At 47.9% G+C, this 19627-nt stretch overlaps 6 protein-coding genes across 6 annotated transcripts; 2 read left to right on the top strand and 4 right to left on the bottom strand.

Moving 5' to 3' along the window:
• Window positions 1–361: 361 nt before the first annotated feature.
• Window positions 362–5338, bottom strand: ASPVEDRAFT_59380 (putative ZIP family zinc transporter; the record flags this gene model as incomplete). The annotated part of the gene is made up of 4 exons (XM_040815480.1): window positions 362–1779; window positions 1839–2027; window positions 2886–4053; window positions 5324–5338. 4 exons carry the CDS (start codon window positions 5336–5338, stop codon window positions 641–643), a joined length of 2511 nt encoding a protein of 836 aa, XP_040663494.1. The 3' UTR covers window positions 362–640.
• On the top strand, window positions 5337–5912 carry ASPVEDRAFT_79425 (uncharacterized protein; the record flags this gene model as incomplete). Its single annotated transcript, XM_040816687.1, has 4 exons — window positions 5337–5564; window positions 5619–5677; window positions 5732–5796; window positions 5848–5912. 4 exons carry the CDS (start codon window positions 5337–5339, stop codon window positions 5910–5912), a joined length of 417 nt encoding a protein of 138 aa, XP_040663495.1.
• ASPVEDRAFT_37155 (putative LMBR1 domain protein) lies at window positions 5861–8120 on the bottom strand. Its single transcript, XM_040811406.1, has 3 exons — window positions 7462–8120; window positions 6386–7393; window positions 5861–6333 (listed from the first exon to the last, which is right to left on the bottom strand). The coding sequence occupies exons 1-3, from the start codon at window positions 8009–8011 to the stop codon at window positions 6140–6142; spliced, it is 1752 nt and encodes a 583-aa protein (XP_040663496.1). The 5' UTR covers window positions 8012–8120; the 3' UTR covers window positions 5861–6139.
• A 348-nt stretch (window positions 8121–8468) lies between these two features.
• On the top strand, window positions 8469–13075 carry ASPVEDRAFT_126107 (cleavage/polyadenylation factor CFT1; the record flags this gene model as incomplete). The annotated part of the gene is made up of 9 exons (XM_040806331.1): window positions 8469–10431; window positions 10487–10800; window positions 10857–11024; window positions 11091–11426; window positions 11485–11683; window positions 11735–11810; window positions 11872–12325; window positions 12381–12528; window positions 12594–13075. The coding sequence occupies 9 exons, from the start codon at window positions 8469–8471 to the stop codon at window positions 13073–13075; spliced, it is 4140 nt and encodes a 1379-aa protein (XP_040663497.1).
• Window positions 13076–14100: 1025 nt separating this feature from the next.
• ASPVEDRAFT_49690 (uncharacterized protein) lies at window positions 14101–15927 on the bottom strand (the record flags this gene model as incomplete). Its single annotated transcript, XM_040814202.1, has 2 exons — window positions 14101–15724; window positions 15782–15927. The coding sequence occupies 2 exons, from the start codon at window positions 15925–15927 to the stop codon at window positions 14101–14103; spliced, it is 1770 nt and encodes a 589-aa protein (XP_040663498.1).
• Window positions 15928–16200: 273 nt separating this feature from the next.
• On the bottom strand, window positions 16201–17324 carry ASPVEDRAFT_425290 (uncharacterized protein). The gene is made up of 2 exons (XM_040812602.1): window positions 16785–17324; window positions 16201–16735 (listed from the first exon to the last, which is right to left on the bottom strand). Exons 1-2 carry the CDS (start codon window positions 17109–17111, stop codon window positions 16475–16477), a joined length of 588 nt encoding a protein of 195 aa, XP_040663499.1. The 5' UTR covers window positions 17112–17324; the 3' UTR covers window positions 16201–16474.
• Window positions 17325–19627: the final 2303 nt, after the last annotated feature.

Here is a 19627-nt window from a genome sequence, read left to right on the forward strand (position 1 = left end):
CTAGTGCGTACTATCACTTCTGGGATAGGAAAAAAAAATATACTATAATGATCCATTCTTGATATCCTTGGGCAGACGGGGTTAGAGGAATTAGGATAGGTGTGAATATCCGTTCACATGTAAAACAGTATAGAAGGATAGATAATACAAATTAACATTTTTATGGCTGAATAGTGTAATTTAATAGGCTATAAGCCTGGGTTGGATTCCTTGCAAAGTAGGTTACATATATATAACCCCTACATCCACTAGTTTATTACTATCTATTGATATACCGTGAAACTATAGGTAAGCCATCTGCCTACCCTTTAGTTTTAAATTATAGAACCCCCATTAGGTAAGGCCATAAAATGATCACCCGGGAGTATGCTGGCATATAAAGTGGTATGACAGGGGGATGGCTGGTGCTAATTAGTATTTTCATGGCCAATAGTATAATCCGATAATAAAAATCGTTAACCGTGTTCCGTGGAGAACGCATATAAATGCGGAATGGAAGAGGGCAGTGGTGGGGGCAATATATATATATATATATGTGCATGTGTGCGCGTGTCCGTGTATATATTATATACTATGCAAACCGTAAAATGTAAGGATAAGGTATATTATGAACCCCCCCTCCCCCAAGTTACAATAAGGCCTAAGCAAATGCCCCCACGAATGCCATTAGAAGTGCACCAGCTGCAACCGCTAGACATGCCTCAAAGCGTCGGCGACCCTGTAGAGTCACATAACTCTCTTCACTGAGAAAATCTTCGGCTAAAAGTTCTACCAAGCCGGCGAAGAGCAACAGTCCGCTGCTTATTGCGTTTGTGATCCCGACCATTAGAAGCCCTGTAGTGCTGGCTGGGTCATAGAAGTTATGTAAAACCAGCCCAATGGCTTGACCAATAGGGGTTGTGGTTCCATAGGCGATGGACATGAGCCATGGCTTCATTGACGAGGGGGGAAAGAGATCTGGAATCAGCGATGCAATCCGAGAGCCGAGAGCGAAACCCTCGAATGTTTGATGAAAGCAGATGGCCACTAGGAGAACAACAAACGAAGTGCCCGTAGCGACACTAACAGCCATCCCAATGAAGACACTGTGGAAAAGAATACCAGCCTCGAGGAGGAGACATTGCAAGAGTTGACGCTTAGGGTTTTGTAGGGAAATTTTAGGATCAGTATGAGACGTCGCAGACTGGGAAACGTAATGGCGAGAATGTGTTGGACGCCGATTCGTGTCGGCACAAGAAATCTCGTCACCGCCGTCCTCCACAGCACCAAACGTGCTCTCCTTTAGATGATTAGAAGACCTCTCCGGACCGAAATTTTCTGTCGAGTTCCTTAGACGACTATCGTGCGTTCCTGATGAAGCGGGCATCCGATCCTCATGCATTGAGGAAAGATGGATGTTGTCTGTTGATTCACTTGCCTCGAGTCGCGAATAAACTGAGTCGCCAGGCTGATCATCGCCACTTAAACCCACACTATCGCCGATTAATTGATCATACTCGCTCCCATGGACGTGACCTGCGCCCTTCATCGCGAAAAACATTTCCACCAACACGACGCCAAATACCGAGATCATCGCGACGAAGCCAGCCATAGCGCGATAGCTCTCGCTCCAAAACCGAGGGAGACAAGGATCAGTCAAGGAAACAAAAGCTGTCGGGAGTAAATGAACAAATGCCGTGGCAATCAGAACTCCAGTCCCAAAATGCCTTGATATAAAGAGAAACCGCCGGGGTATCGGCAGGCGCGGAAATCGGCGAGCGAGGATAGGAAACGAACAAGCTTTTTTCAAGAACATAGGTTAAGTGAGAATAGGATTCGCAATAAGAAGATGGACCTACCCAGCGTGCTCAACACTAGAATGAGAAATAGTGCCATTACATGGAGTGGGGTGTTGTAGGTGCCCTGTTTGATTGATCCGCATGTAGGTTTATCGTCGCCCGTATCACGATACATGTTTCGTCGCGAAAGCTCCTCTTGGAGGAGAGCATCTGATACCCCTGAAAGCGCGGGGACGCTAAATCGAGACCCTATGGCAGATTAGTTATACTGTTGAGGCCGGTGGCGGTCTACGTGTGATAAGACAGCCAACATTTGAGAGACTCACATGTGGTCTCCATGCCTTTATGTTGTAACATCATATCATGAATTTCATGTGATCAATTATTGCGAGTTCTTTAAGCTCAGACGTATCCATGACCCGGATAGAATACCGATAAGTTGATGATTGTGTGATTTCGTTGATAGTCGGTGTCGGCACTTTAAAGGGGGGAAAAATGCGTGGGGGACTTGGGTTAGATTTAAGGTGTGCCAGGTTGACCTAATATATTTATGAAAATGTAGCCATCATATACTGAGAGCAGACATAATGTGGAAGGGGTAGTGCGCTCAAGTAAGTCAACACGTTGCTTTGTGTTGGTTATTATCTTATCAATCAACAGAAAAAGTTAAGTTAGTTACTTAGTTAAGTTAGTTAGTTAACTACTGTTGTTTAGTCAGCTTCGAGGAGTCCACTAACTAACTTAGTTAACTCACTCAACTCAGCTAGTTACACAACTTGGCTTAGTTACTACTCGTTAACGTACTCCCTTTTCATCAACTAGCTCAAGCTGTTAGTCTGACCCCTTTCAAACTTTTGCACTTGAGGTCTTTCTTATTCTTATTCCTTTTCTACTATTATTTTGGGGTGTTTGACGAGACCCGGTCTTGGACTTCCTATCCTGACGGCTGCCCCATTACAGTAGCTGCATAGTACGGAGTATTTATTCCGAGGTTACTCCCGAGTCCCAAGCGTGGTTTATCGTAAAGAAAAGCAAGCATACTGGCTAAGCACCAAATTCTCTGTCACGCCTATTATCTATTTCGAAGCTTAGTCCACCCGCTATTACCCCTCGACCCGCTCATGGGAGTGCTGGAAGCATTTATCCTAGACACTATGGAAGTTGCGTCTCCCAAGCTAGATCGAGAATCACGCATCAGCCGTGAGCCATCTGCAGGCGCGCGAGAAACTGCCTGCGCAGATTCTTGAGGTATGTCGTCCCATTCTTTTTCCTCCACCAATTCCCATTCCGCGCTGGCCATCTCACCGAGAAGTGTCGATTTCAACCTATCAACTACTTTTGTCGGAGTAGGTAGTCTCCAGTTCCGGATAAATTCAACACCCTCAGATGCGCCTAGGAAGGAGTGAGCAGTGCCATGCGAATAATGACCAAGCATGGGAAATGATTTCGTTCGCTGAATGGTTGCTCTAGGGGAATCTTTGGGAGATTTGAGTTTCGTCTGAATCTCGCGAGCCGTAAGGGCTCTTACAAGTGTCGACGACTGCCCGGGGGGCGCGACGAGGAGCTGCCATAGGTTTTTCCCGATATCACAAACTTCTTCCCAAGAGTCGGACCCTAGATTAAGACCTTGGCTTCTACATAGCCAAGACACATTCCACGCTAGTAGTGTAGCTCCTTCAACGAAGAGAGCATAAGCCCCAGGATCCTCCTTGGCTAGCTTTGGAAGTGATATCTCAATCCGAAGTGGCCGAGGCCGAGGTAGAAAGACATGTGTATCAGCGGCGCGGGATACCGTTGGACTCGGCGAAAAATAGTCCGGGTAAGATGCTGAAAGCGCCTCTCTTGGAAGATAGGACGCGGAGGGCGTGTATATAGTTGGCATCGGATAATTTTTATGTGGAAGAGTTAACTCGGCTGGAAGCCTCAGCGACAAGTAGTTGGAAACAAGGACAAGGATGTGGGCTATGTAAGAGAAAGAAGTCGAAATATGGTCTGGCGAAGTGCCTGCTAAAGTGTTAATGTTTGCGCGACCAGAAAACCAGGGATGGGACTTTCCATTCATTTCTCTTAGATCAAGAATGGGTACACCTCCAATTGTGTATGTTTCCTTTAGCCCATCGTCTTTTTTCCTGACCCTTTGTCTTAAACCGTAGAGGCTAGCAGCTTCCCGGCATAGGAAAATTCGGGCCTCAGCTGTTCTACTGTGATTAGAGTGCCAAATATGATCCGTCCTTTTGATGTTATTTCGGACGCCGCCTAACAGCCCCGTCTCTCGCTCCGAGAGTTGATATAGAGCGGATGCTGAGTCGGATCGCCGACGAGCTAACCATATCTTGCGTTGAGAAATCTCGATTTTCTTATTTTTAATCCGAGACCGTAAGCTTTCAATTTGGCCAGCAGCGGCCTTCATTCTTGTCAAAGATTGAGCTTGCGCATTGCTCATACTTTGAAGAACCCAAAGCCTACTAGTTCCGTTCACCCCTGGCACATTATGTTCTCTGTCTTCACTTAAAAGTTTTTCTTGACTTAGTCTAGGATTCGTGGCGGCTTCGATTTGTTGGCCTAGGTATTCTCTTTCCAAAAGAACTCTGACGGTATCAGTGCGTAGTTGGTAAAGCCGACTCCTCGCACATGTTTGACAGATAAACGCCGGTGCTTGAACGCGAGAACATATGTCGCAACTCATTGTAAGAGGATAAAAGCCGCACAGTAGGTCTTCGACGTGATAAATCAAAATCCCAGGACATCAGGTATTGATGTAGTAGTTCGGCTGCTCGGATTCAAACCCATAGGTATCGACTGAAACGGCTGCATAGGAAAATAAATGAAGCATGCCTCGTTCTAAGTAGTCACAAGGATAAACACGGCGGAAGATATGGGAGGATTTTGTGACCTGGATGTAAGCAGGATATAGTTATCTTAAGTACCAGCATTTTGATGGGAAGATTAGAGGTTAGCCTAGTCGGAGGGAGGCAACGACGTCACCTGATGCTGCCTCAGGCAGCGATGACCGTATTTACCTCAACAACCCTCTTGTTCCTTGGTCCTGGCTGGGTGTAATTTGAGACCCAACGTCAACCATCTCATCAGCCTATTCTTCCTACCTTAGTTGTTAAATTCAGCAACTAAACAATTTTCTTCTTAAATTAGAAGGGAAGGGTAGGTTGGAATTGGTGAACAGAAAACATATACAACCCAAAGTAGTGACCACCCAAAAGTGCGTTGAATTAGATTTTCCGGGTATCAAATCACTAGTGCCTATTCAGCAGTAACTGTATCAAGCACTCCTTACCTCTTCTCATACATGAAGGAAGGGTTTTTTTTTTTTTTGAAGCAACTCCGCAACAAACGACAATCGCTATCCCCACGAGGCAGAGAAATAAGAGCATCCAATAAGCACCCCGACCCGCAAAGCTCTGAATATGATACACCGCAACCTCTAAAAGAATGTGAGTTTTATTCTCTGAAATTCGTGTATTGTTGATGAGTTTGCATCTTATTTTTGTTATTTCAGCTGAATTTAATACGGTGAGCATCCGGCAAACCCTATTAATCGACATGGGGTCTGGTGACAAAACACCATCTCGCCTTCATGGCCCAAAATCCGGGGCGGTTCGAGGCAAGGCCGCTGTTGAGCAGCCAGATGTTGCGGAGAATGAACCGGAACTCAACGAGAGAATCATGGATTGTGACTGGTCTCAACTTGAAAGCAGCTACATACGGATGATGGACCAACATGAGAAATCTGATGAAGAACTGCGAGACCGTATTACGAAACTGCTCCAGGTACTTTATAATGGATATAGCACTTACCCCGCGGGCTTTGACATGAATCTCTAGGTATTCACAGCTTGGTCGCAAACCACAGTCGAGCATGATGAAACAAGAGCCTTGAAAAGGTTAGTTATTCCACGAAATATGGCGTACATAACACTAAGTATGTTTATTCATAGGTTCCGGACGCAGATGCACCACGTCCAGAATTCCGAGGAGACTCTGGAGAAAAAGCGGAAGCACTGTATGTCGCAGCTAAAATGTATGTTCATGCCTAACAATTTCATACCTACAGACATGGATGTTATAAAGGCTTTTGAAAGTGCATTGGCACTTTTAAATGACCGTGTGAAGCCTTAAAGATTATAAAACCTAATGAATATGGGTCGATGGTCGACTCAAGTTTTTTCTTTTTTTTTTTTTCGGCTATCATGATTCTTAGAGCAAATGGGACTGGATTGAAAATAAGAGCAGGGATAAGCCCGAGGCCTTTTGTGTTTGAAATCCAGCACAGTCATGATTTACCTATCGGTTGAAAGAGTTGCCAAATCGGATTAATTTTAAGATATCCCGGGGTCCAGAAAGATTTAGTCCTCTTCCCTTCGAATATCGTTACGCCTGTTAGCCCTGCCAATAACATTCTGCCACTGGGCACCGGTATTGCTTCTGGATCTTGCCAGAAGGGCCTCCTCCTCGGCGTTCTCGGCGTCTTCATCCAGTTGTCGTTCATCTAGTTTTGGAGAGCGTAGAAACGAACCGATAAGGGCAAGTAGATAAATACCTGTTACATGAATATTAGGCAGAATTCCGTCTATGGATTGGGCGTTACTTACCAAGGAAAGCAAACTGAACCCAAAAGAATATCGAGCCAAAAAAAGGAAAATTTATCGATAGCGAATTTAGAAATGTGCTGGCGATACTGGGAATGCAGACCTCCTCGGTAGCCCGACTATTGATTGCTTCTGAGCAAGGTATGATAAGATGCCTGGCTTTTGAGCAGTCCGGTTGCATCCCGGATAAATCAGGAGCACGATCGCAGAACGTTTGCGGCCCAAATGTTGCATACTGAGGTGCAACGATCATAGATATTGAGTAATTGAGAGCAAGGATGGACAAGACCAACATGCCCGTCATCAAGAGTATGGCCTGCGGAGATGTATGGCCTTTTCGAACCTGAAAGATATTGATCCATAGAAATCGAATACCAACGGTAGTAATGCCAACAATTGAACTGCAGAAGAATAGTAACACAAGCATAGTAAAGAAAACGTAGTCAACCGGAAATACCTTGGCTGATTGGACAAATATTTGGTTGATGGGGTTGAAGATGTTGATGTGCCCAAGGATATATCCGCAATGATGCTTGCATATTGAGTTTTTCGCCTTGTCAATAGCGGTTAGGAACATAGATACCCAAGTTAATAGCGCAACAGCCAGTAGTATCAGCCCCCATAAAAGTTTAAACGGGCGGCAAAAAGCTTCAAGCTTAAACCACACCCTCATCAAGAAGGGTTGGGAACCCCCTTCTGCCTCCTGCGCTAGGTGATGCCTCCTGATTAATGTTCTCTCTTCCCGCGCTAGAGCGTCCAGCTCTCTGCGGTCCTTGGAAGATAAGAGTTCTGAATTCCCCCTACAGCGGCCTTCTAATTGGCGCTGCCGTTCTCTGTTTGATTCAAGCTGCACAGAGGAGGTTGCGATCAAGCTTTTGGTTGATAATGAATGGCCACCTTTGATCAGGCGAATTGGAAGGATAGCTAAGCCTATTGGGGTGTGTAGAACATACACGCACATTCCGACCATTATAAACAAGCCCAAAGCAAAAATAAGAGCGCGTTCGATATCTGATAAACGGTTATCAGCACTAGACCAGGAGAGATAGGTGATCCGAGTAAGAGAGGAAGGGGCTTACGATTTCCGCCTATTAGATTCTTGAAGAAATCAAGACCGCCTCCATCGTTAGCTTTAGAAATAGGCACGAAAAGGCCGACAGAAAACATGATGATCAAGATGGCAACAAATGATAGTGTGTATTTGGAAGCGCCCCAAAACCGCTGTCCGACGGACTGCTCCCCTTCTTGAGCTGCCACCTCATCGTATTCTTCATACCAAAAATAGGCAAAAGGGATAACGAGAAGACAGAGTAGGATGTCCACCGAGTATAGGATGTAGTATACGAGAGTTAGAGAGAGGGTAATGCTGTCCACTACTTCCTGAGTGGCCCAGTCCTTGCGTCGGCCCTTGGACGATGAGACCGTGGAAGAGACCAGCGCAACATCAACTGGTAGTAAAAGAACAGTTGCAAGAAGACATACGATGGCAACTATGCACACCAGTGTCACTGATAAAGAGCGGTCGCGCGGAGTCTGATAAACATGAACGAACACCGAGGCGACCATAAATAGAATGGCCACCACGATTGCATAGACCGCCCAAATCAGGGATGTCTGCCAAAGAGCCATAGTGAATATACCAACAGCCGCATGGAAAGTTGGTTATTGGAGTATCGAGCCAGGCAATATCATCCCTTATATCTAAACTTGGCGTTGGGGTGTACTTCGTGGATCATGGTGGGTTGGTCGACTTACGTCATTCAAGGTCCAGCAGAACAATAAGTTACAAGAAATCACGTGCAGGTTAGCGGAGAGCTGCCCCTGGCGTGCGGAGGAAAATATGCCAATCGCAGGAGCAATTTGAAGATCCCCAAAACCTCATCAATACCAGTGTCATGCTGATGGTTGCTCGATGCTCTTCTGGTAAATGAAATCAATTGCCCATCGATCTTGTTTCTTTTAAGGCTATATCCCTACTTAGTCGGTAATGTCTTCTCCCACGCAGGACAGTTGAAGTGCTACGACAGGCTCCTCGGGTTATTAGACCTATAGCTCGCGAACCCCCCCCCAAATTTACGACGCCGAGATGCAGTGCTATACTGAGCTGTTGCCCCCAACAGGGATCACTCACGCATTAGCGATTCCTTTTCTTTCTTCAACTGCCAGCAATTTGGTCGTCGTCAGGACGTCGCTTTTTCAAATATTCTCTCTATGTACTGTACAATCGGGTTCAGACGACCCAAGGGAATGGCCGACACAAAAGGTGCAAGATACCCATAAATTGGTTTTGGAGAGGGAGTATCAGCTCCCGGGAACGGTAACCGACCTTTGTCGTGTTAAGATCTTGAATACGAAGAGTGGCGGAGATGCAATCCTTCTTGCCTCCCGAGATTCTAAACTGAGCTTGATCGAATGGGACCCGGGGCGCCACGGCATTTCCACCGTTTCCATTCATTATTACGAGCGTGATGATACGACCATTAGTCCATGGGTATCCGATCTGGGCAGTTGCGGCAGTATGTTGAGCGCAGATCCGAGTAGTCGATGTGCGGTATTCCAATTTGGCGCTCGAAATCTTGCAATTATACCTTTCCATCAGCCTGGAGATGATTTGGTCATGGATGACTATGGGTCTGAATTCGGTGACCACAACAAATCGGACGGAAATTCGAAGGCCCGCGATGAAGCTAAAGCTGAAAGTGACATCGCATATCAAACTCCATATGCGTCATCATTTGTCTTGCCTTTGACTGCATTGGATCCTTCTGTCCTCCATCCCATAAGTCTGGCTTTTCTTTATGAGTATAGAGAACCAACTTTCGGTATATTGTACTCGCAAGTCGCAACCTCGGATGCTCTTCTCCACGAAAGAAAAGATGTTGTGTTTTATACGGTTTTTACGCTTGACTTAGAACAACGTGCATCTACAACCCTACTCTCTGTTCCTAGGTTGCCCAGTGACGTGTTTAAAGTGGTGGCCCTTCCACCCCCTGTAGGAGGATCGCTACTTATTGGATCAAACGAACTTGTACATGTCGACCAGGCCGGGAAAACTAACGCTGTCGGGGTTAACGAATTTTCGAGACAAGTATCTTCGTTTTCAATGACCGACCAGTCCGATTTGGCCATCCGTCTCGAAAACTGTGTTGTGGAACGATTTATTGAAGGTAATGGGGACCTTCTTCTGGCGCTATCCACAGGGGAGATGGCTCTAATTAGCTTTAAGCTTGATGGAAGGTCTGTCTCTGGATTATCGGTTCACCTTATGTCTGCCCAAACAGACATGTTTCTGGCCTCGACTACTTCATGCTCCGCTTTCCTTGGTCATGGAAAGGTTTTCTTCGGTAGTGAGGATGCGGATTCGGTGCTATTGAGCTGGTCGTCTATGTCTTCGGTAACAAAGAAATCTAAATCGCACGCAAGACACAGTATTTCAGGGGACTTTTCGGATGATGATTATCAGAGTGAAGATGATGCTTACGAAGACGACCTATACTCTTCGGCACCCGACAGGACGACCGACAATCGTCAAGAGGTGCCCGTTAGTTTGTCAGCCGTTGGGCTCGGCGATTTGCGGATTCATGACAAGCTATTTAGCTCTGGCCCCATCAATGATGTTGTGCTTGGGAAGAGCTCTGAAGTCTCTCCAAACAGTGATGGAGTGGCAAAGACTGCGCTATCTGAGCTTGAGTTAGTGGCAGCTCAAGGCTCGGATGGGGGTGGCGCGCTGGTGATTATGAAACGGGAGATCGACCCCTACATTGTAGCATCAATGGCCACAGATTCAGCGGACTCTCTTTGGACGGTATCCCTGACACAAGCACCGGCAGACAACGGCAATCTGAAACAGCATGACTATGTCATACTATCAAAGCAGGAAAGTAATGACAGGGAAGAATCCGAGGTATTCATCTTGGAAAATAAATTAAGGCCATTCACGGCACCCGAGTTCAATCCGAACCACGATTTGACCATAGAAATTGGAACCCTGAAAACCAAGAATAGGGTGATTCAGGTATTGAGGAACGAGGTGCGAAGCTATGATGCTGGTGAGTGTTTGTTACAAGGCCGGATATTGCGACGAAGCCTTTGCTGATGAAGTAGGTCTCGGGTTGGTCCAAATTTATCCCGTATGGGATGAGGACAACAGCGACGAACGAGTGGCTCTCGGTGCTAGTCTCGCCGATCCTTACCTGGCAATTATACGCGACGATTCGTCATTACTTCTGCTTCAAGCTGATGACAGCGGAGATCTTGACGAAATGACGGTAGCCGAGGATGCTGCAAGTCAAAGGTGGCTGTCCGCTTGCTTATACGCTGATAGGACTGGTTTCTTCTCCAATTCCAAGTCGCATCGGGGAAACCTGGATCCCCAAAACATATTTTTGTTTTTGTTGAACCAGGATCATCAGCTATATGTGAGTGCCTTCAAGCTTTATCTTGTGGTTGTGTCAAGACTGATGAATACAATTAGATATACCGGCTTCCTGACTTAAAATTAATGACAACCATTGAAGGAGTCGGCTGTTTGTCACCTATCCTATCTACCGAGCCCCCGAAGCGATCTACAACACGTGAGAATTTAATACAACTGGTTGTTGCGGATCTTGGGGACTCTTATTACTGCCTGCCCTACTTGATTGTACGCACCCAGCGAAATGCCGTCTTAACTTCGGGGTGAGAATATGCTAACTTGGTGATTGAAAAGTTACGAACCGGCAACGACGACCTAGTCGTATATAAGCCATTTTTGACCGATTCTCCGTCAGAAGAGTTGGCCGGTCTAAGCTTTCTGAAAGAAGCAAACCATGTTCTTCCAAAAATTCCGACTACATCGGATGGCTGGCAATCAGAGCCTAGGCCACTTCGCGTCTTGCCAAACATCTCAGGCTGCTCCGGTGTCTTCATTCCCGGGTCTTCAGCGGGGTTTGTTTTTCGAACTTCAGCCACAGCGCCACATTTTATCCGCTTGAGGGGTGACTATACCAAAGGGCTAGGTTGCTTTAGTTCTCCCGATAAAGGATTCGCTTATCTTGATTCAAATGTACGTCATCTACCATATCTACGTCATATCACTATGTACTAAAGCTCGTGAAACTTAGGGCCTCGCTCACCTAGCCACACTCCCTCACGGGGCGCAGCTTGGCTACTCATGGACATTCAAAAGGGTGCCAATAGGGGAACAAATTGACCAGCTAACGTACTCGTCTACCTCCAGTACCTATGTTCTGGGAACATGCCATAGGTCCGGGTTTAAACTACCAGACGATGACGAACTGCACCCCGAATGGCGCAACGAAGGTAAGCTACTTATAAACCGGTATGCCTGGAATCCGGGCTAACCAGAAATAGTGGTTTCTTTTTTGCCGGAAGTACATCAAAGCTCCCTAAAGGTCGTGAGCCCTAAGACGTGGACTGTTATTGATAGGTATGTGACCACTAGACGCTCGCAACGCTGAATACTGAAATATCGCTGTTCCATTTCGAAGCTATCCGCTGGAACCTGCTGAACACATAATGGCTTTGAAAACCATGAGCTTGGAGGTATCAGAGAATACGCACGAACGCAGGGATATGATTGTGGTGGGCACCTCGCTGGCACGTGGAGAGGACATACCATCACGCGGTTGCATATATGTTTTTGAGGTTATTAAGGTAGTTTCCGATCCAGATCAACCGCAAGCCAATCACAGATTGAAGCTCATTGGCAAAGAGCCTGTGAAGGGGGCTGTAACTGCGCTATCCGAGATTGGCAGTCAAGGTTTCTTGATCGCCGCGCAAGGACAGAAGAGTATGGTTAGAGGTCTGAAAGAGGACGGAAGCCTTCTCCCTGTTGCATTTATGGACATGCAGTGTTATGTCAGTGTGGTGAAAGAGCTCAGAGGGACTGGAATGTGTATACTTGGAGACGCAGTGAAAGGCCTCTGGTTTGCAGGCTATTCGGTATGCTCTTCTAATGCCCAAGCTACGAAAAACTCTAATCAATTTCCGTATTCAGGAGGAGCCTTACAAAATGAGCCTCTTTGCAAAGGACCTGGACTACCTTGAGGTGGTGGCGGCTGATTTCCTTCCCGATAACAACAAATTGTTCATCATTGTCGCTGATAGCGATTGCAATATTTATGTACTCCAGTACGACCCTGAGGGTGAGACATTTCTCCGGATCTATACCCAACTTGTTGGACAATCCGTCGCCACTAACTCCACATAGACCCGAACTCGTCGAACGGTGACAAGCTGCTTAATCGCAGCAAATTTCACACTGGAAACTTCGCCTCCAGTGTAACTCTCCTACCGCGCACCCTAGTTTCTTCCGAGCGAGTCATGTCCGGCTCAGACGATATGGACATGGACAGTGTAGCTCCTCTCCATCATGCCCTTGTAACCTCACACAATGGCTCCATCGGCCTGGTCACTGGTGTTTCCGAAGAATCTTATAGGCGTCTCTCAGCTCTACAGTCCCAGCTAACAAACACACTCGAGCACCCGTGCGGCCTCAATCCGAGAGCCTACCGCGCTGTTGAAAGTGACGCAAGCGCCGGACGAGGTATGCTAGATGGCAATTTGCTCTTCCAGTATTTAGACATGAGTAAACAAAGAAAGGTCGAGATCGCAGGCCGAGTTGGTGCTAAGGAATGGGAGATTAAGGCAGATCTTGAAGTCATTGGTGGAGATGGACTTGGGTATCTTTGACGCAGTTATTGAGATCTGTGAGGGTCATGGTGTTTATTTGTGTGTGTAGCACCGTACTGTATTTCAATCCCAATTATTATGGATTTTGGCCATATCGCAGACATTGATTGGGGTTATCCACTTCTTGTACATGCGCTAAATTCGGATTGACTAACAGCTTTTTTATTTCAATATGTTGGGTTTCTTATATCGGCTCCCGTTCAGCACGGCTCAATTGAACATGCATCATTCTGCTTGATTAAGACAGCAGTGGCGCCACACTTTCTCACGCCATTATTTGATCAACCTGCCTGTTGTCTATGATTAATGTAATGTCTCCCAAGGCCCATTTTATATGCCCGTCCCAATGCACCCACTTGCCCACCGAGCCAGATAAAAATATGCAACGTAGGGTATGCAAGGTAGAAGATGAGGGAGTGATTAATAGAGCTGACAATACAAGACTATTTAGCACTTGTTGGGAAACAGAACGGATAATTTTCAAAAGCAGGAGTCCCATCGACGGCCAGCCGAATTTCGTTAATCCTATCAATGTCACCTAAATTTTATTGAGGTTGTTTGGCGCAAAAATAAGAGTGCGATCTTCGGCCATGGCATTGGCATGACAAGCGCCTGGGAAGAAGAACACTCCTCCATAGTCATAACGCAGACGAAGCCAACTGAAGGTGAGCAAGATAGACAATGGAGAGGGAAAAGGGATTTAATAAAAGAAAGAAAGCAAGCAAAAAACAAGGCCAAAGGGGTAAATCCGGTTGACTCCGTTGCGCCACCACCAAAACCACCCAATAGTCATTCCCATAACAGTACATGTCCAGCAAGTAATGGAGACATAATATCATTGTGTTAAGTATTCCGAGATTGTCCATCCAGGGACAAATATATGCTCTCGACAGAAGAGCTTTGGGTGGGCAAAATATATAAGCACCTCCGAAAATTAGAAACCTGGCCACTACTGAGCGTATAGTCTGCGCGAGTGGACAAGTGGGACCGGTTGTGTGTCCTTGTGATTGGTTTCCCAACACACCTTAAAATACATCTTCTGCAGCGAAGTATCGCTTGCTCTGACCTCGTGCCGTAACATATTTCATCTGGGGCACATTAGTGTGATGTACCACGTGTGGCCGGTAAACAGCATCGACAGGCCCCTGCCAGTCTTCCAGACCCAATGGGAAGTATTCATATAAGACATCGGCACTTTCGCTCGTAAAAGGTATGCTGGAGCCAAAATGTTGGTGGAAATTCGTGGCGTTTACTAAGGGGACTGTAGCAGATGTGCTCCTTGACTGAGTTTGAGGTATAGAGTGGGAAACTTTGCGTATTTTGGCCGGGCGCCCAGGCGTGTCCATACTTACGGACTTGGACGTGGGATCGTTTGGGAATGATGCAAGAGGCCGAGCCTGGTCATGAAGATGGGTCAGATCCGGATTGTCGTCGTCTAGGAGGGACAAATTAATGGGGGCTGCAACACTGCTTGTCCGTCGATGGGTCTCTATCGGACGTGAGAATTCTGGGCTAGACTGTGAGTAAATAGACGAGTGAGGTAGTGTCGTGGTATGAACTGTTGTACCCGATGCAATCTGCGCCCAGTCCGGGGAAGCTTGCTGGGGAGGAACCACGTTCGGTTGAGATGCTGAAGTTTCTGGAGAACTGCTCTTCATACCAGTCTTTGTTCTACTGGGTGTCAAGCCAGAGTGCGGCCCAGATTCGTTGGGAGAAGTTCGATTAAGGCTCGTACTAGCAGCAGCAGCTTGTGCATTCTTTCTAGAAGCAGCAGCACTACCACTTAACGGTAGATCTTTCCTAGACTGGAAATTGCGGGGACTGCGACCACGAACAATGACTGGACCAGAATGGACCTCGCAGATGGGAGTCCTAATTCCCGTGGACAATGTTGCCATCACCCGAAGCCGAACAACAAAATGCTGTTGGAGCTCCTTTCTGCGCCCATTATTAGCAGTTGCGACTCGAAATTGAAGGCGCTTCCAAGCGATTGGGAAAGTGGCGTAGTCGGTATCGAGATCTTGGCCACCCATCATGTCCAACGGGAAGGCCGGCGGTTCCTTCTCGACCTTGGGAGTGGTGCCATTCTGATTGTTACCGTTGCTGGAGTCTTCGTTGTTTAGGTTCCCGTTCGCAGCAGGAGTTTTCCAGGGCACGGAAATAATTTTGACCGAATTTCCTTCCACGGATTCGGTGGCCGACACAGTCAGCTCCTGCGCGACGATAGGTATCCGATCGCCAGTTTCCGTGATGATATAACGCAATCCCCGGGGAAGGGTCACAGAGCCGGTGATCTGGAATAGATTTCGCCGGTAGCAGGTCAATTCCGCCCCCTGCTGAGGTGGGGCGTTTTCGGTTGGGGACGTCGTCCACGGTGACTCGGCGAGGAAAAACATGCCATGTAGTTGGGCTGAGACAGATATTGACGTGCGTCGAAAAGAATAGTCAAGCAATGTCCAAGGGTATACTGGCATTGAGAAGCTTAAAAGTTTATTGTTATGGTCGATGGATGAGTCGGCAGGCTGCTCAGCAGGAGGTGCCGGCTCGAAGGGTGCCACCATGTCTGCGAAAGGATCCTCGTAGCCCGAAGAGAACCGCTTGAGGGTATCCGGAGGCAACGAATGATGAGGGAAAGCTAAATCATCTCCACTACCGAGGGGGGTGGTTAGGATATAGTGCGAAAGAAGACCAAAAGAAGCCACACACCTGACGAATGTATCGGAATCAAAATTGGAACGCTGGTCGGGTAGGTCCATCCCTGGTAGAGCATTGAGATAATCTGTGCCTTGGATATTACTTAGGTTCAGCGGGGAGCCCAGGTAGGGCATCGCCATAGTGTCGAAACCCTCCATGGGAAGGGCTCAGCTGTCGCGAATGGGGACAATGACCGGCACTGTACGCTGCGCGAGATGAGGATAAGGGCAGAGGGGCCAGATCACAGGCAGGAGGAAGCAGTGAAAGAATTGTCAAACCCCGAAGAGAATGAATCTCTTGAAACGATGGAGTGACGGCGAAGGACGGCGGAGGGTTAAAGAGGAGAGACCATAGAGGGGGTAGGGTAGAAGGGCGCGAAGGAAACAGCAGGAAGTAGGGAAAGGAAAGCAAGACTTAGAAGCTGCAGGTAAAGTATACAGAAGCGTTGGTAGAAGAAAGAGAAAGGCGATGGCGTCCAGGTCTTGAGTCTTGAATGGCGCCGAGTGGATCGGCCACCCCCGAAGTCAGCAAGCAGCGCTCAGCAACAGAGCACGTTAGTGGGGATCGCAGCTAGTGGGAAAGAAGAAACGAAAGACCCCAGGCAGGAGAACGATCCGGAGAGAGGCTTGCGCTAGGACGATAAAGGAAGAGATAAGAAGAAACAAGACGGAGCCGGCGAGATGGGGGTCTTCTGGGGTCTGGGAGCTAGACCAGGCAATGGGCGAAGGACCGTGGACGAGGTCCATCAGAGCTGGGATTGGGAGAGGACTGGGCAGTGGAGGAGGCAGATGAGGGGCGGGAATGATTGGGACAGTGGAGAGAGTGCACAGAGCAGCGAGCCAGCAACTCAACGGGAAGTGTGCACTGGACAGTGAACAGTGGTCGCGCGAAAGAGTGGGAGACTGCTGGAGGAGGGGAAAAGCCAAAGCCTCTGCGGCTGCTGATTCGCTGGCGGTGGGCTCTTTGCTGAATCGGGTTAGCGGTTTTCCGTAGTGGACGGCCCCAGGCCAACAACCGAACAAGAGGACGAGCCCGACCGGAGACGGCCCTGGCTGTTTGCATGCACTGGTTGTGTCGGAACCATGATCTCTTTCCCTTCCCTGCCTGTTTCTTGCGGAAGGAGGCTATGGGAGCCCCAGCAACTGACACTGGGTTCCGCCTGGTACCTGCTCTTAGTTTCGCAGTCGACTGGCGACCTGACAGGACTGAAGGCTAGGTTGGTCCGAGGTCGAGTCGAGTTACGGACCTTCCGCATTGGGAAGGTCCCCACCATGATAGCACCAGAAAGTTTATAACAAGACTCCACTGCAAAGGACTGGGGAAACTGTCCGTCAGGCTTCATCTTTGATGGCTATTCTTCTTGAGGAATCATAATAATGAAGGATGTTCTCATGGTAAGAGTACTATCTATGCTTTCATGCTAGCAGGGACTAGTTGCATGATAGTTATATGGTTATCATTAATTATCATTATCATTATTCAAGCGATGGATGGATGCTCGGTTAAGTGAGGTTAAACACGCACAGGTTGGACCAAAGCAAAGACAGACAGCACCTAGTCTTAGTGGTGCTATTATTGGTATGAGTACTCCTCGTAGCAGTAATATAAATGAACTCACACACACTCTCTCTCTCACTTTTTTTTTTTTTTTTTTTTTTTTTTACTCCGGAAGCAACAATAACGGGGTTGAAAGGCCCTGAATAGCACTCTGCCTAATGAGTCCACCCATGGTTCAGAAGCTGGCAGACCCTCTTTATCGATGAACGCAGCAAACACTCCGTCCTCTATGAGTGAAGATGCCTGCGTCCATTCCGACAGCTGGCCGCATTATTGGTCTCTCGATTGGCGCGAGGTCAGAGATTGATCGGCAGTGGTCTGGCTGACATGCATTTCGATCCTTTGCCCTGAAAGTCCCTGAGCGCAAACTCTCAGACTACCGGATCTGCCAGACTGCTTCCAGGCTCTGACGAGCGGGTACAGCACTCGGAAGTCTTCCATTTGGGGGCCAAATCCCAAACTGAGGCCTCTCATGCTGAAATGCTGAACACATGTGCCTTTTGATCTTTCTCCCGCTCTTATCGCTGGGTTGTACAGCCTCCCTGGGCAGTGAGGACGAGGACGGATCAGCCGCCATCTGGGGGTCAGTGATTGGGCCGGCATGACCGTCGCTGGACAAAGCTAAATCAGTTCAGGCTGCTGCTCCTTGCGATGGCGGCAGTGCCAATCATGTCGCAGGATCGTGATTTCCTTACCTTGCCAATGTCTCTCCTGCTCCCTTTGTCCTAGCACTGGGGGCTAAAACGCAGGCGGCAGAGCTGCAGGGAGCAGAAGCAAAAACGCGCCCGATGCGACGTTTCGATGCAGCCTGAATCCCTCGTGTCTTTTCTAGAATGTTTCTAGAATCAGATCCTTCGTCAATCGTCTGCAGCTTTGCAGACACTCGCCGGCTCCCCAAATGCCTCGTTTGCATGTGATTTCTGGCATGCATTAACAGATAGTATTATTATTATATTTTTTTATCTTTTAGGAATTATGGTCAGATTGGAGTCAGTGATGAAATCACAAATCAACCTGTGGAACCTCTGAAGCCTGAACCACCGTAATCCGCCCTCAAAAATCTCACAAGAAAGCGAGGCCTGTCTCTAAAAAATATATATCCATGGATGGAAAAAAAAAAAAAAAAAAAAAAAAAAAAAAAAACTGTGGCAGCTAAACAGCGGTTGTTGACCAGCCCTGCAGACAGCTTCCGAACACTGTTTTTGTCCCAGAACAGGCAGCGAGAAGATCATGGAAGTGTTCCATGTGCAGGGATTATTATCTTCGGCATGACGATTCAACGGGGCTCTCCGATCGAAGTCCTGCACCTCACATCCCCTTACACCGACTCCAGATTTGGAGCCTGGAGTCTCTGCGTCTCTGGGTTTTGATCGCCTTCGGCTGCCAAGCACAGTACGGAAAGGTCCAGCCAAGGATCCGCAGCATTCCAGCGTTCTTTCCGTCGAGAATGGGGCCCTCATTTTTCGCCTTCAGAACCAGCGAAAGTGAATTAAATATGCTGCCGCCCGAAGAGACAAATGCGAAGATAATAAAAAAAAATAATTAAAATTAAATAAATATTACTACTGTGAAGAGTGTCAATTACAGACGAAGACAGATGGCGTGGGTGGCGGAGACGGCTGGCCCACCTCTCTCTCTCTCTCTCTCTCTCTCTGTCTCGTATCATCCCATCATCTCATCCCCGACCGCCGTTCCTTTCTGCAAACGGCCGAGGTGCACAAAGCAACGGGACTGGTCAGTCTGTTTCGTCGCACAGTCTCACACCCTGCCAGGAGTTTGAACAAATCAATTGTAGCAAGGCCCGGCCGACCTCGCGCAAAGCTGAATACGCATCACCGTCTCACAGGGAGCAGGGACGGCGGCGCCCTATCGGATTGTCTCCCTGCCGTCTTTCTCTCAGCTCACAGTCCGTTGGAGCCCACCACGACAGGCTGCCCGACTCTATCATCTGTCCTGCCCTTGGCCATCCCAGCGGCTGGAGAGCGGCTTCGCCCCAATTCCTGTGCTCTTACAACGGTCCCAGCTAAGGAAAATAGCTGCAATCCTGCGCAGCGCCACGATGCGGTCGTAGCGTCGTTTGACTGGCTGGGCGCTCGTGTTGTTCCTGCACTCGGTCAATGCAGATCATCCGACACCTGGATGATGGATCTGTCAAGAGATGATACGCGAACCAAGCTCTTCGTCAAGAGGGAAGTTGATGCACGAGTCATGATGCGTTCCGACAAACTCATTGGATGCTGCACTGGCATCCGACCACTGATCAACAATATCCATCATGTCCTTTAATATTCCTGTTTCACA

This window comes from Aspergillus versicolor, assembly GCF_001890125.1.
Source record: "Aspergillus versicolor CBS 583.65 unplaced genomic scaffold ASPVEscaffold_2, whole genome shotgun sequence".
Lineage (NCBI taxonomy): Eukaryota > Fungi > Ascomycota > Eurotiomycetes > Eurotiales > Aspergillaceae > Aspergillus > Aspergillus versicolor.